Below are 13,918 nucleotides of genomic sequence, written 5' to 3' on the forward strand. Positions count from 1 at the left end.
TCCACTTCCAAGTTCCATTTTTTTTTGTGTGTGGATACTTCCTCCATGAATTAAGATTGCCAATCCTATAGAGGCACAAGCCTTAATATAAGTTGCCCTGGGGAAAAATGATTATATGGTTACCACCTCTCTACACTTGGCTCAGCTGGTCAGCATACAACGTAGTTGGTCGTTAGGACTGTTGCTTATGCTTCAAAGAAACAAAAAATACCTTTACTACTTACTTTATTGATGTTTAAAAAAAAACCCACTCACTTTCTATTGACCTGCCTCTCTTTCATCTCCCACCTTATGACAAAGAAAGATTGTTAAGTAAAACAAACTAACACATTGGTGATGTCTGACAATATATGCCCTATTTTGTACCTGTAGTTCACCACTGCTCTTCAGAGAACAGAGAATCGTGATTTACTCCCAGACCTCTGACTTACCTTGAAGTCTTCCCAGCTTGATGGGACCTGTTCCCAAAGTCATTTCCGTGCCACAATATAATATCAGTTACTGGAGGGTTATGATATTATTATTATTATTATTATTATTATCATTATTATGTATGGGGAATGAAAGCCTTATTGTGCTATCCTTGTCATTCAACTCCGTAGTTTTTCTCATAGGCTCCAGGCCAAGCTTCTTAACTTTTCTGTGTCCAGGATCCTTTGGACAGTCTGGTGATACCTATGGACCCCTTCTCAGAATAATTTTTTAAGAAATTAGTAAGTGAAGGAAATGTTAAACCAGTTAGAAGTTAGTGGAAAGAAAGATACCATTTTTTCCCCCATCCTAGTTCATAGACCCCCCCAGAAATCTATTCATGGACAGGATCTTGAGACTCCAGGTTAAGAAACAACCTCCTCTCCCCCTAGTCCTTCTTAGGGTATATAGGTGAAGTACTGTTAGCAGAACTGACATATGGGACCCACCCATTCTGGCTCCCTGTTCTCTTGGGTAATGCTAAGCTTAATACTGGCTGTTAGGGTCAAACTTTAGAGGTCATATAGCCCCATAAAACCCCAACAGAAGAACCTGGACAAAACAATCCGACGTATCTGAAAAGCCTAAATGAGGTAGGAATTAGGAAGAAGGAAAGGGAGCCCTAATGATTTAGGATTAAAATAATCTCTTGCCTTTCATTATTAGGGAGCTTCTGCATCTCTTTTCTCCCTCACCCACCCAAAGGGCAAAACTCTTCAGCTGAAAGTTCACCTCTGACTCTGGGTTGAAATCTTGCTTCAGCTACTGCTTTGTAGCCTTTAGCAAGCTACTTAATCTCTATGGGACTCAGTTTCCTCACTTGTAAAACAAAAGGATTGGCCTAGATGACCTCAAGGATCCTTTCCAGCTCTAAATCTGTCATCCTGGGGTCTTAGGAGCAGCTCTGGGACTGTGTTTTAACTTCAGAACACTTAAGAGACCAGACAAGTAAGATTTGCCTTTTGGGGCAAGTTTTTTGACTTTTTTTAGAGAAGGGGAAAAGAATGCATTCTAGGTGAGTGGAGTGTGTGTTCTATTGGTGTTGATAGCTCCTACCCATTCCTAGCCGGCCACCATGACCTTCCTGAATTCCCTGTCCTATAGTCCAGGCCTACCTGAGACCAAATGGGAGTCTTGGCAGTGGTAGCCAAATGACTCACCTCTTATTCCTTTACACAGACCTTCCCCTAACTTCTAATTGGCAGCTTGTGACAATCCATGACAGTCCTCCCCCCATCTTTCAGGTGGTGGTGGGGGACTCTGTGTGTGTGTGTGTGTGTGTTAGGAGAGGGGGGAGGTTTGCCTTTTCCCAGCTTTTCAGGACAGACATGGGCATGTTTATTCAGTTGGTCATCTAGTTGACATATTTGCTCCAGGAACCATTTTTCTCAGTCCCTCTACCATAACTAGAGGCTGTCTTAGGCTTCCTCATCAGCACAGGGGGGAACTGTGTGTAAGAGCCATTCAGCCACTCAGACCCTCCCACCAGGCATTAAATGTAATTTACCGAGTCCAACTCAGAGGCTGAAAACAAGGGTTGAATTCTAACAGGCCTCTGGGTCTGTTGCTAAGCGATGGAATTGGCTTGGCAACAGAAGCCGGCCCTCCCCACCCCTCCCCTACCCCCCATCCCCTTTTCCTTTCCCCATGTGCCAAGAGTCTAGTAATAACATTAGCTTGCTTGCTTGGGAGTGGAGAGTGTTTGAATATTTAGACCTTTCAAGAAAGAGAAAGAAGGCTTTAGATGACTAATCTGTAGTATTTGGCTAGTAAAATGCAAGTATTTAGTACTAGGCCTTGGTTGCCATGGAAACCGGGCCTCAGCCTGTCCTCTGTGCATAATTGATTGAATTTTGTATGCAAGTTCCCTGCATCACGTTATATATGGACAAAATGGTCATTCACTGATAGAGACAATAACCGGTTTGTACCAGAGGGAGCCATCCCAGCCCCAGGGAGTGGGAAAAGGGGGAGTTGGAGGGGAGGGGCAGGGGTGTGGTAAAGGGGAGATGGTGGAAGCTTTAAAATTAAACTTGCAATAAATAATGGATCTTACATAATATCACCAGCCCAAATCAGGTTGGCATTGGTAAAGGCCCAGGCTGGCAAGCTCCATGGAAGATTTGTGAGGAAATGAAGGAGCAGTTCACTGGGGGCAGGCCCAATCTGAATTTTTGGGCTCTGAGATGTTAGCACTTCTCCCTCTTTCCCCATCATTTAAAAAAAAATTTTTTTTTTTTTTTAAGAAGAAAAAAGGGGGGGGGGGGGGCAGGGGAGAATTTGAATGGTATAGGAATAAAAGCCTATGATGGAGCAAGGGGTATGTGTTTATTGGTGAAGTAAGCAAGCACTGAAAATGCAGAGATTAGTCAGAGTTAAAATACTCAGAAGTTTCATATTACATGTATAATCTCTTTGCTGCCAATTGATTTGATGGATGCTTAAGGTATCTACTAAAGCCTCCCTCCCTTCCCCATCTGAGGATGTGCACGCCCACCTTTTTTTTTTTTTATTTTTTTTAAAGTTTAGGGATTTAGCAGGTCTGGACATTTATCCTAGAGGAGGTCTTTTCTTTGGGGGAATTAGCCCGGAAGACCGTTTTTATCACTCAGATGAAGTGTCAGGGAGCTGTCAGGCCTACCTGCTGCCTTCTCCTCCTCATTCCCACTGAGCCATTGGTATTGGCATTCAGCCCTCTGTGGGTGGTTTGGCAGAAAGGAAGCAGAAGCTGGGAGATAAAAGGCCCTGGGCATCAAAATCCTTCAGAATAATACCACCATATATTGTGGGGGACATTCAGAATTCTCTTACTTGAGTTTCACAATCACTCTGTTAATTTCTCTCAGTTTTATAGATGAGGAAACAGAGGCCTGAAGAAATGCAGTGACTTACCCAGGGTCACACAGCCAGACTAGGTTCTAGACCCCATGGTTTCCAATCTGTGGTCATCTCACCCAGGCACATTACCTGCCACAACTCTAAAACACCACATTTATGGGCCTATCCCTATTTGGCCAGCTGTCTGGTCCCGTTAACTTGGCATTAATGAGGCCAACCCATTATGAGTTGAGTCTCCATGGGACCACTTAATTTCCCATAGAGAGATGATTTTTTCTTTGGCTCCTCACTGTAGCCTAGGCCCTAAGCAATCCATTTTCAAATTCCTGCTTTGGCTATGGAAGAACCATAGGATGTGGCGTTACATATAGGATCATAGATCCTGATTTAGAAGGAACCTTTGAAGTCATCCAACCCTCTCATTTTTTACAGATGAGGAAACCGAGGCTGAGAGGTTGTGCAACTTGCCCAGGGCCACAGATAATAAGACTCCCAAGCCCAGCACTCCTTCCACTGTGTGACCAGTAGCACCCATCCCATTAAGGGAAGGACTGCACATTCCATCCAGTGTCCAATAACTTGACTTTGGGTTCCCAGAGTCACTGATTTGATGTTGCTGTTTTCATGCCTCAATAATCTCACCAGATTGTATTTATATAGGTTAATTGATGTAGAAAAAAAATAGATGGACTGGAAGGGAGCTAGATTCTCAGGGAGGTTGTAGAATCATCCCTCTGGGAGATTCAAGTGGGAATATAATGTCTGTATGTGGTAGGCATTTAATAAATGCTTGCAAGCTTGAATCCCATTGAAATGGTTGAGAGTAGGAGTGGGAAGATTAGTTTCCTTTTAAAAAGAAGATAACACTTCTTGGTTATCATGGTGTGCTGGAAAGAACACTGAAGGGGTAAACCTTAGACCAGGTGCCAGTCTTGGCTCTACTACTAATATTTGGCTACGAGATCACAGATTTTCTTATCTTTAAAATGGGGAGAGGCCAGATCAGATGTGTTCTCTCTGGTCATTTCTAGGTCTTAACAAGAAAGAAATGATTCTGTGATGGGTAAAGTATGGGAGAGGAAGAAAAATCAAAGGATATTGGGAATAGATCAGAGGACCATAATATTGCAAGGGAATTTTGAGGTCATCTTGCCCAATCCCCATCATTTTCTGGATGAGGAAACTGAGGCCTTCCAAAATTAAGGAACTTGTTCAAGGTTACAAACTCCTGGGATTCAAACCCAGGAGGTGCTCTTTCCAAGACAAATCTACTGCTCTTTCCACTGTACTTGCTGTTGCCAGATTAGGTGGATAGATTAGATTAGAGGTAGGGAATTTTTTCCCCCTATTCTAGCACAGACCATTGACCTACCCAGAGAGATCATGTATAGAAGTAGAGAGCTGCCATCTAGGGTCAAATCCAAGATGATAATAATTAGCTTCTAGTTTCCAGGCCAGTGCAAACGGTCCGCTGCCACCCACTCTGCTATCAACACGTTTGAATCGCTCATGATGATGACTGTATGCATAAAAAATGCTGTTAGAGAAAAGTTAGAAGTGCTCCTGTCATTCAGAAGCCTGTATTTTTAGACATAATTGCTGTAGACCTGATAAAATCAAACAAAGTGAGGGCCATAGATTCTATACTCTAGGGCTAGTTCCCTCAAACTTCCTCTACCCCACCCCTCATTTCTGGGAATTCTCTGATTTGATTTGGTGAAAAGTACTACCTCTGTTAGAGAGGTTGGTGAACTGTTGAAAGCCACTTGTGGTGCCACGGGAAAAAGGCACAGGATTTGGAGTTAGAGGAGAGGAGTTCAAATCTGGACTGTTACTTATTTACTTGGGTGACTGGTAAATCACTTGAAAGTAGTGATTCTTTCTGATCTATAAAAATGAAGGCATTAGACTGCATGTCCTGTCAGGTTCCTTCTGATATGTGAACCTTTTGGGGCCTTCAGGCATAAGAGGGAAGGAACAAAGCAGAAGATTAAGTATTCTGCCTTGATTAAGATCAGATTGATTTTTGAAGTCCGTGCAAAACCCCTGAAATGTTATGACATAACATCTCTAGCACTTTCCTCCAGGAGGAGAGGGCCCTTTGCAGACTGACAGCCCAGCCAGGCCTTATTCCTGGGAGACAGACAGGGCCACGTTTCGGTCTCTCTATTTGACAAGTAGACAGAGCGAGTGGAACAGTAACTTTTCTGAGATCACAGTGGGAGGCAGAAGCAGGAACAAACCTGGGGTCTCCTGGCTTTCCAATTCGACATTCATTTCAAACCACCTTTGCCCCCAGTGGGATTCGCTGAGAAGTCTGAACCTCTGGGGAGTCTGAGGTGAATGGCCTCAGTAAGGTCTTTAAGGAGCTTCTGGTCTCCTCAGGCACTGGGGGTCTTGCTTAGCATCTGCCCTCTTGGGTTATCCCAGCAGGATTTTCCCACCAGAGAGAGGCTGTGGAACTGAGGAAGGCTTGCTTCTGAATCGGTCCCTTTGTGCTGTTTGTCAACTGGTTGGAATAAACTCAGTGCCCTCTCATCATTATCCCAGGCTGGGATATTTCAGGACTTAGGGTGGAACCACACACCATGGGTGCTTTTTTTTTTTTTTTTCATAAAGAGAGATGTTTTCTATACTCCTTGTTGGGGCAATGAGTGGGCAAGAGCCAGAGACTCACAGCAGGATGGGCAGGGCAGGCTGGAGGGCTGTCAGAAGAGGCTTCCAGATGGCTGTGGAACCGCAGGGACACCCCTGTCTGCCCAGGCTTGAGCCCACTTGGCACACCAACGCAGCCAAGGCCCGGGCTAGAACTGAGTGCACGGAAGCCCCATCTCTGTGCCAGCAGCTACTGTTTTTGTACTCACCAGCCCAGCCTCCTTCCTAGCATTCCTGGGGAAATAGACCATGAGAAAAAGTAATTAACCACACGTAAATTAAAACATATGGAGCCTCAAGACAATTAACATATTTCTCCTTTTAAGAAAACCATCTTTGTTGTTCGCTAATGTGTCTTGGGTTGTTCATAGATAGGTTGTATCCATGTTTCTCTCCTTGCCTGTTACAGTGGTGACACTATTTATTCTGACTCTGTTGGGTTCTGTGTACTTACTTTATAATAATACCAGGAAGGATTTAGGATGGTCATGGTTTGGAACTGGGAAGGGTTAGTGGGAGAATAGAAGGCAAGGTGAGGGGATAAGCAGAGGGGCTGGGCTCTGAAGATTCTCATGCCTCTGGCTGCTTTACCCGCGGCCTGGTCCTACAAAACCTGTTGGGATTGGAAATTGCTCAGTAGAGTTGCATCCTATCTGATCTCACATCCACCTATGATGATGAAACTTAGTAAGGTAGAGGAGAGGAAAGAAGCAGCATCTGGGCCCCTTTTAAGGACAGACGAGCCTCTTTTCTTCTCCGAACCTCAATCTCTTCCCCTGCAAGATAGGTGTACTGGGGGAGAACTTGTTTAAAGATATTGAAAAAATACCTAGACAGTCTTGTATTTGGAGTCCTAGTGTAAATAAAGTGTAAGAAGTGATTGCTACTACATATGACAACTTCAATTTAATGCCCAGGTTGGGCTAGAATTGGAGTTCTTAACCTTTTATTTTATGTTATAAACCTCTTTGGCAGTATGGTAGAGCCTATGGACCTTTTTAATGTTCTTTAAATGCATAAAATAAAATGTATAAGATTACAATTATTGAAATACAGTTATCAAAATATTGAAAAAAACAAGTTCATGGGACCTAGGTTCAGAACCCCTCACCTAGAAGATTCCTTATAAGTCTGGTTGTGGGATCATCTCTACAAAGATTGCCAGGCAAAACCCTACTTATGATGCCAGCTTGCTAAGGCTGAGTTTCCAGGGATGCCTGGCCACTGCTACTGTCTTTTTACACCTAGAAAAGTACTCATTTTATCAAAGACTGCAGGGCAAATGCCCAGTTGCTCTCTGGGGTAATCTAACTTCTGACCTATCTTCCTTTGAGGCAAAAGTGATAGGCTGGGAAGATCTCTGAATTTGGAACCTCAAGACATGGGTTAAGATCTTTGCTCTGTTTCTGTGTGACCTGGGGCGAGCCACTTAACCTTCTTTGGCCTTAGTACCCTCATCTGTAAAACTGGAGCTGGGTGGCTCCACAGCCATCTGGAAGCTCTCTTCCAGTTCTAAATCCATGATCCCGCCCCCTTTTTTTTTGACATGCTATTGGAGAACTCAACTCTTATCTTCGTTGGCATTATCAGTGTGACAGTGACATCTCGGAGTTTGGCCAGATACTTGTGTCAGAGCTGGTACTTCCCAACCCCGACCAGGGAACTCAGCATTGCCCCAAGCTTGGCCTTGTGAAACATGATAGATTAAAACTGTTTAATAGAAATGCTGGCAGGCTGGTCCTCCATCCATCTGGGATAAAGATTAGTAGGGTGAAGAAGAGAGATGAGGGAAGGATTGAGCCAAGGGGGAGGGAACTGGGATAGGCCAAGGCGGGGGACTTTTGGCCTCTGCATCTTTTGTTCTTTCTCCCTAAGAAACCCTTCCTCAGCTGCCCCCACTGACTGGTTTGATCTTCTTGTTTAGGACACAGTCGCTCAGACGAAGACTGCGCAGATGACCGAGGCCGCCACAGGGAAGAACGCCTCCTGGGGGGAGGGCGCCTGGAGCGGGACCAAGAGAAGCTGCTCAGGTGAGCCTTGACTGGAAAAACGAGCCCCCCTTACTTGCCGGGTCTGAGAAAGGCGCCTCCCCTTCCATCCCTATCTCCATGACTCCCATTTGTTTCCCATCTCTTGACTCCTATTTATCTGGGCCTAGAGTGTCTCACTCCAAGCTGTGCTCTGAGGCCGCCACTTTTGGCAGGCTGCTTCTGGGGAAAGAGCTGATTAATTCCCTGAGATTTGAGGAAAGGATTAACATCATGGGGCCTGGGAGCTTTGGGGAGCAGGAGAGGAATAAGTGGGTATGGGTAGATAAAAGGGGAAAAGAATAACTTGAATCTGCAGAATGCTTTGCCATATTGTCCATTGTTTTTTTGTTTTTTTTTTGTTAAGAGGCCATGACACTCTTGAGGTTAGTTTGAGATTAGACTCTCTCTTTGTTTAGGGCCTTGCAGGACAAACCTGCAGTGCAGATAAGCTTTTTAAACCTTTTGCTTTCTATAATATTTATTAGCCTTCTTCATCTCAAGAGCCTTAGAGAGATGCTTGGATACTGAGAGTTTAAGGGACTTGTCCAAGGTCACATAGCTAGAATGTGTCAGATGTAGGAGTTTGAACTCAAGTCTTTTTGACTTTGAGGCTGGCTCTCTAACCATTGAACCAGACTGGCTCGGGGAACATCAGGCACTGTCCTAGTTCCAGGTACTCCTTTTCTGACTACTTGGATGACAACCGTTCTGCAGCCTTCCTCCTTCGCTCCACATCTCTCTCCCCGAAAATGTCAGTGTTCCCCAAGGCTATGTCCTCCACTCCCTGCATGGCTCTCTCTTGTCAGTTTCTTCTATTCCAGTGGTTTGAGCCTATTGGTGGTATATGGAGGGCTCTGGCATCTACGTGTGACTACTCTTCTGAGCTCCAGTCCCACATTACTGGCTATTGGACGTTTCCATGGGGATGTCCCATTGTCAGCACCAACTCAGCCTATTTCAAATAGAACTCATCATTCCCTGTCCTTACATAGTATTCCCCCATCCTACCCTCAATCCCCTTGTTCTTCAGTCCCTTTTCTCCTCTAAGTTTCTTCTCCGTCCCATTCAGCCCTAGTTTATCCTCAGCTCTTCCTTTTGTTTTCCTCTCTTTCTTCCTCATAAATGCCATTTTCTGAGCTATTAGGATCAATTTCTTTGGAGTTATCATTGATTCCTAGTTTCCCCCGTCTCCTCCATCTGGCAGTCTAAATTTTTCTTCCCTCACATCTCTCTCATCTGTCCTTTTTTTTTTTTTTTTTCCCAAAGCTGCCCTTTCCTACCTAGATTTTTGCATTATTTTCATAACTCTTCTCTCTGCCTATAATTTTATACTCTGCCTACCTTTACTTCATCCAATGTACTGCTACCAGATTAATTGTCTTAATATACAACCTCAGGACTGCTTATAAGCCAGATTTCAGATTCCTTAGACTTGAATCCTAGACCGTCCACAATCTGACCCCAACGTGCCTCACCAGTCTTAGCTTTCACTCCCACCATTTGCAACCCCAAGCCCCAGTTAAATTTAATCTGCTCACTGTCTCTGGAACACACCTTACACATTTTTTCTTTCCCTCTCTTTGCTCCTGCATTCCCCTGCTTCCTTTCTTCAGACCTGTGTCCTTCTCACTCTTTGAGGCCCTACATAAATCCCACCTCATCTCTGATGAAGCTTTCTCTGACTACTCCAACTCATAGTGATTTCTCCTTACTGAGGGCTCAATTGCTACTATTTGGCACCTTCCATGTTGTATTGCTGTTGTTTATCTTTTCCTCTCTACCCAAATCAGTCATAGGCTCCCAGAGTGCAGAGACTATGGTTTTTTATCATCTTTAAAACTTAGCATATGAGAAATAGGATGGCATAGTGTAGAGATGGTCCTGGGCTTAGAGTTGGGAAGATATGAGTGGACTACCGTTGACACTTATTATTAGCCCTGTAACTATGGGCACATCTCCTGGAGCAATCCTCAAAGGCAACCCTTAAGACTCATCTGCCTCAGTAAACAAGTTCCTGCACCAGCAAAATCATTGGTACTTCATATATCGACTGCCTTTTTCAGAATTTTGTGTATATAGGTGTTCAGCATACGTTTAATGACATTGATGACTGGTAAGTTGTGAATCTAATATAAAGAAAGTCTTGGTCTGGGGAATCGAGAGACTCAGGCTCTAGTCCTGCCTTACCACTAATAGGAGTAGCACTGTGACCTTAAATAAGCCACTTAACTTTTCTGTGCCTCAGTGTCATTGTCTGTCAAATGGGAGTAATAACATTGGCTGACATCTATGTGTTCATTCAGTCAGCGAGTATTTATTAAATACCTGTTATATGTTAGGTATTTTGCTAGGTGCTGGGGATTCAAAGACAAAATGAAAAGGTCCCTGCCCTCAAAAAGCTTACACATGATTGGGAGAGACATCACATGTACATATATGTGTATATTTAGAATAAATACAAAAGGAATACAGGTTAGTTTGAGGATGCTAGCACCTGGGAGGATCAGGAAAGGTTTGATATGGAAGGTAGAGATGAGTATTGAAGGAAGTAAAGGATCCTTTTAGCAAAGAGGAGGAAGGAGAACATTCCAAGCTTTAAGGTTTGCAGAGGGCTCTCCATACACAATATCATTTTATATATGTGTACCTTAGGCACTATATATAGCTATAGATAGATCAATAGTGTGTATAGTATATAGTGAAAAAGAACATGTTAAAATGGACTATATATATCTCTGTATACACACACACACACATACACACTTTACATACATCTTCTCATTTGATAGTACCTTCATTCTTATCTCATAGGGGATAGGTAACAAGCTTTGCAAAATGAAAAGCATTTTATACAAGATAATTTTATTGTATATAGTGTAGGATTGAGGCAGTGCATCTATCCAAGGAACCCAGTCCTTTGGCCATATACCTGTTTTCCATCTTTTAACCATTCCTGTCCATTTAGCTGTCTTTGTTGTCCTTCCCCCAACTCCATCCCCATTTGACCTCTAGAATCTATTTGCTGCTCTAAAGAGGTCAGACGTTTCAGTGAGGTCTATGTTTGCTGACCCCATCTAGAGCTCCTTTACAGAGTCCTGGGTATGAGTTTCTTTGGACATACAAATATAAATAAACAACCAAACAAATAAATAAACAACACACACCTGAGTATTATGCTAACTCCTCCATTTCCCTCTATCTTCTTTCTCTTACCTACAGAGAAAGCAAGGAATTAGCTGACTTGGCTCGGATCCATCCCACTGGTTGTGCCACAAATGGCCTCAATCCTAACCTCATGGTGACAGGGGGTCCAGCCCTGACTGGTTCTGGGCGTTGGTCTGCTGACCCAGCTTCCCACCTGGCTGCACACCCATGGCTACCCCGGACTGGTAGCCCTTCTATGTGGTTAGCAGGCCATCCTTATGGTGAGTGCTAAGCTGTGTGGGTTTGTGGACAAAATATCTCTGGGTGAGATTGTACAAGGTATAAGGTAGGGTGGTAGTCGTCCTCGAGCTAGCCTGATAGAGAACCATTCACTCACCCGCCAAGTGTGAGTAAGGATTTGGTCCAAGCAAGTAGGGAAAAAAAAGTATGCTAAAGTTACAGATTTGACTTACCTTGGCAAAGGATTTAACTAATATATTTAGTATCTAGAGTCAGCTCTTAATTGCCTGAGAATGAGTTATTTACTTTGGATTAACCATGGCTTCATCTTCTCCACCACTTACGTGTCCCAAGCTTCCCAGTGTTAGGAGTACAGTGGGAGAGCATTGGGGGCCAGGCACCAGAGGGCAGGTGCATGTTTGAGTATATTAACTTATGTGTCTGTTTTGGATGTTGCTGATATGACTTCTCTGAATATATTAGAATTTAAGTAGAGGTCCTTTGAGGATTATTTGCTTCCCTGCTCCCTTCCATCAGCACAGATAGCCAAAAGCTTATGAAATGACATTCAAGTAAATGTAAAGATAGGCCTCTGGGCCACCACACAGCCTGTTTATTGGTTCTTCTGTATACCCTATAGTGGTTCTTTAATCAAGGAGGGGCAGCATTTCCTATTTAAAGGGAAGGCCTTTGAATCCCAGTATGAAATCTAGTCACTACCCTCTCTCCTTCTGAGTCTCTCAGACTGGGATCTTCTGGTTATAGGAGCATCTGAGCTAGTTTCAGTGCCTGATAGGCTGTGGGCCTCAGCAATGATCTAACCTGAGCTGATGTGAATCTTTTATGTTTTTTCTTCTAGGTTTGGGCCATCCTTCCCTGCACCAGGGCATGACTCCAGCTTTTCCCCCTGGTATGGGGGGTTCTATTCCTTCTTCTGCTTATCAGTTTGCCAGGGACCCTCAGTCGGGACAGCTGGTAGTGATCCCTAGTGAACACTTGCCCCATTTTGGTAAGTAAGCCTCCTGGTGAATGGACAAGCACATGGGGACCCGTGATAGAGTCAGGTTGCATTTTTACCTATCACAGGCCTTTATATACCACATCCTTATATGGGGTAACTCTCTCAGCCTCAGATAACTTCCAAACGGGCTTTTGATTCAGGCTTAGTTGGAGAGAGACAGCCACTGCTTCTTTGGCCCCTGTGGGTGATAGTCTGTCTGGTAGAGGTAGCCATTCAGTATGAACCAGAGCTTAAGAGAAGGTAGTGTGGGTAAGGGAAAAGAACCAGGGTCTAGGAGACCCGGACACCTGGATTCTAGTCATCCCTTTACCGCTAGTGAACTTGCTGTTTTCGTAAGCAAGTTCCTTAATCTTTTTCAATTTCCTCATCTGTCAGATAGGGATAATGAGATCTTAACTCCTTCAGAAAAAGTGTTGCAGTTATAAAATCAAATTAGATTAAAATTAGAACTAAGAATTGATCCAGTCATTCTGGAAAACAAAAGCATCATGTGAAAAAAAAGAAGCTAAAATGTTCCACTGGTGGCATGTACCCCAAGGAGGTCCAAGGCAGAAAGGACCCATATATAGCAAACCCTTAATATTTACTTTGTGTGGTGGTAAAGGACTGGAAACAAAGTGGGTGCCCAGTAATTGAGGAATGGATAGATGGATGTACAGTGGATATAATGGGATATTTTTGTGACATAAAAAAGGACAAATATGCAGAATTCAGAGAAGCATGGGAAGACTCATGAACCAATGCAAAATTGAAGTAACAATAACCAGAAAAACCATATACAATGACTGTAACAGTGCCATTGGGAAAAACACACACAAAACTAAATGCTGTGGGAAAATATAGAAAGATGTGAATGTGGTTTGGGATAATCATATACATATTTATGGGATCACTATTTAGATCAAGTTTCCCCAAACTAATTTGGGACACTCTGGAGTTTGAAGTGTTTTGATGGAACTCATTAATACTGGTCTACAGAGAGTATGGGGCACAGAATAAACTGGAATAAGGATTATTTTATTTTATGTATTTTTGTCCCCAGTCTCTAATACTATTCTTGGTCACATACTAGGTACTTATTAAATGTTTATTGCTTAATTGATTGATAAAAGGATTTTGTGGAAATTTGTTAAACAAAGTATGGATGATTAAGTTTATTTTAATATTCCACAAATTGCCACATAAATATACCTATATATATATATATATTTTTTTTTTATGACGTTAGTCTAAATATAGGGAGGCTGTTTTCTGTTGGAAAATAAAGTATGTTTGCATGAAAAATAATTATTAAAAAACTGTGAAAGTTTCATAATTACAATTCAGTTAAAACCTTCAGTGTCTATACTAATATACTAACTCAAAGGCGTGATCATTTAATTCCTTGGCATAAACTCAGCAATAAGTATTTTTCATCCATTTTGTCATTCCCTTATGGATTGTTGTGATAATATATTTGGAATAATCATGGATCTTTTTGAGGAAGATCTATAATATCCTGGGGCATAATACAATCAGC

At 42.9% G+C, this 13,918-nt stretch overlaps 1 protein-coding gene across 6 annotated transcripts in view; it reads left to right on the plus strand.

Annotated features, from left to right (window-relative positions):
• Positions 1-13,918, plus strand: part of TNRC18 (trinucleotide repeat containing 18) — a 158,405-nt gene that overhangs the window by 82,017 nt on the left and 62,470 nt on the right. For all 6 annotated transcript variants that reach the window (XM_027874763.1, XM_027874764.1, XM_027874766.1 and 3 more), the window contains 3 exons: positions 7,889-7,994; positions 11,214-11,419; positions 12,238-12,387. In XM_027874763.1, coding sequence (XP_027730564.1) covers positions 7,889-7,994; positions 11,214-11,419; positions 12,238-12,387 — 462 coding nt within the window. The remainder of the gene's footprint in view (positions 1-7,888; positions 7,995-11,213; positions 11,420-12,237; positions 12,388-13,918) is intronic.

This window comes from Vombatus ursinus, unplaced genomic scaffold (assembly GCF_900497805.2).
Source record: "Vombatus ursinus unplaced genomic scaffold, bare-nosed wombat genome assembly UNPS02014807.1, whole genome shotgun sequence".
Classification (NCBI taxonomy): domain Eukaryota; kingdom Metazoa; phylum Chordata; class Mammalia; order Diprotodontia; family Vombatidae; genus Vombatus; species Vombatus ursinus.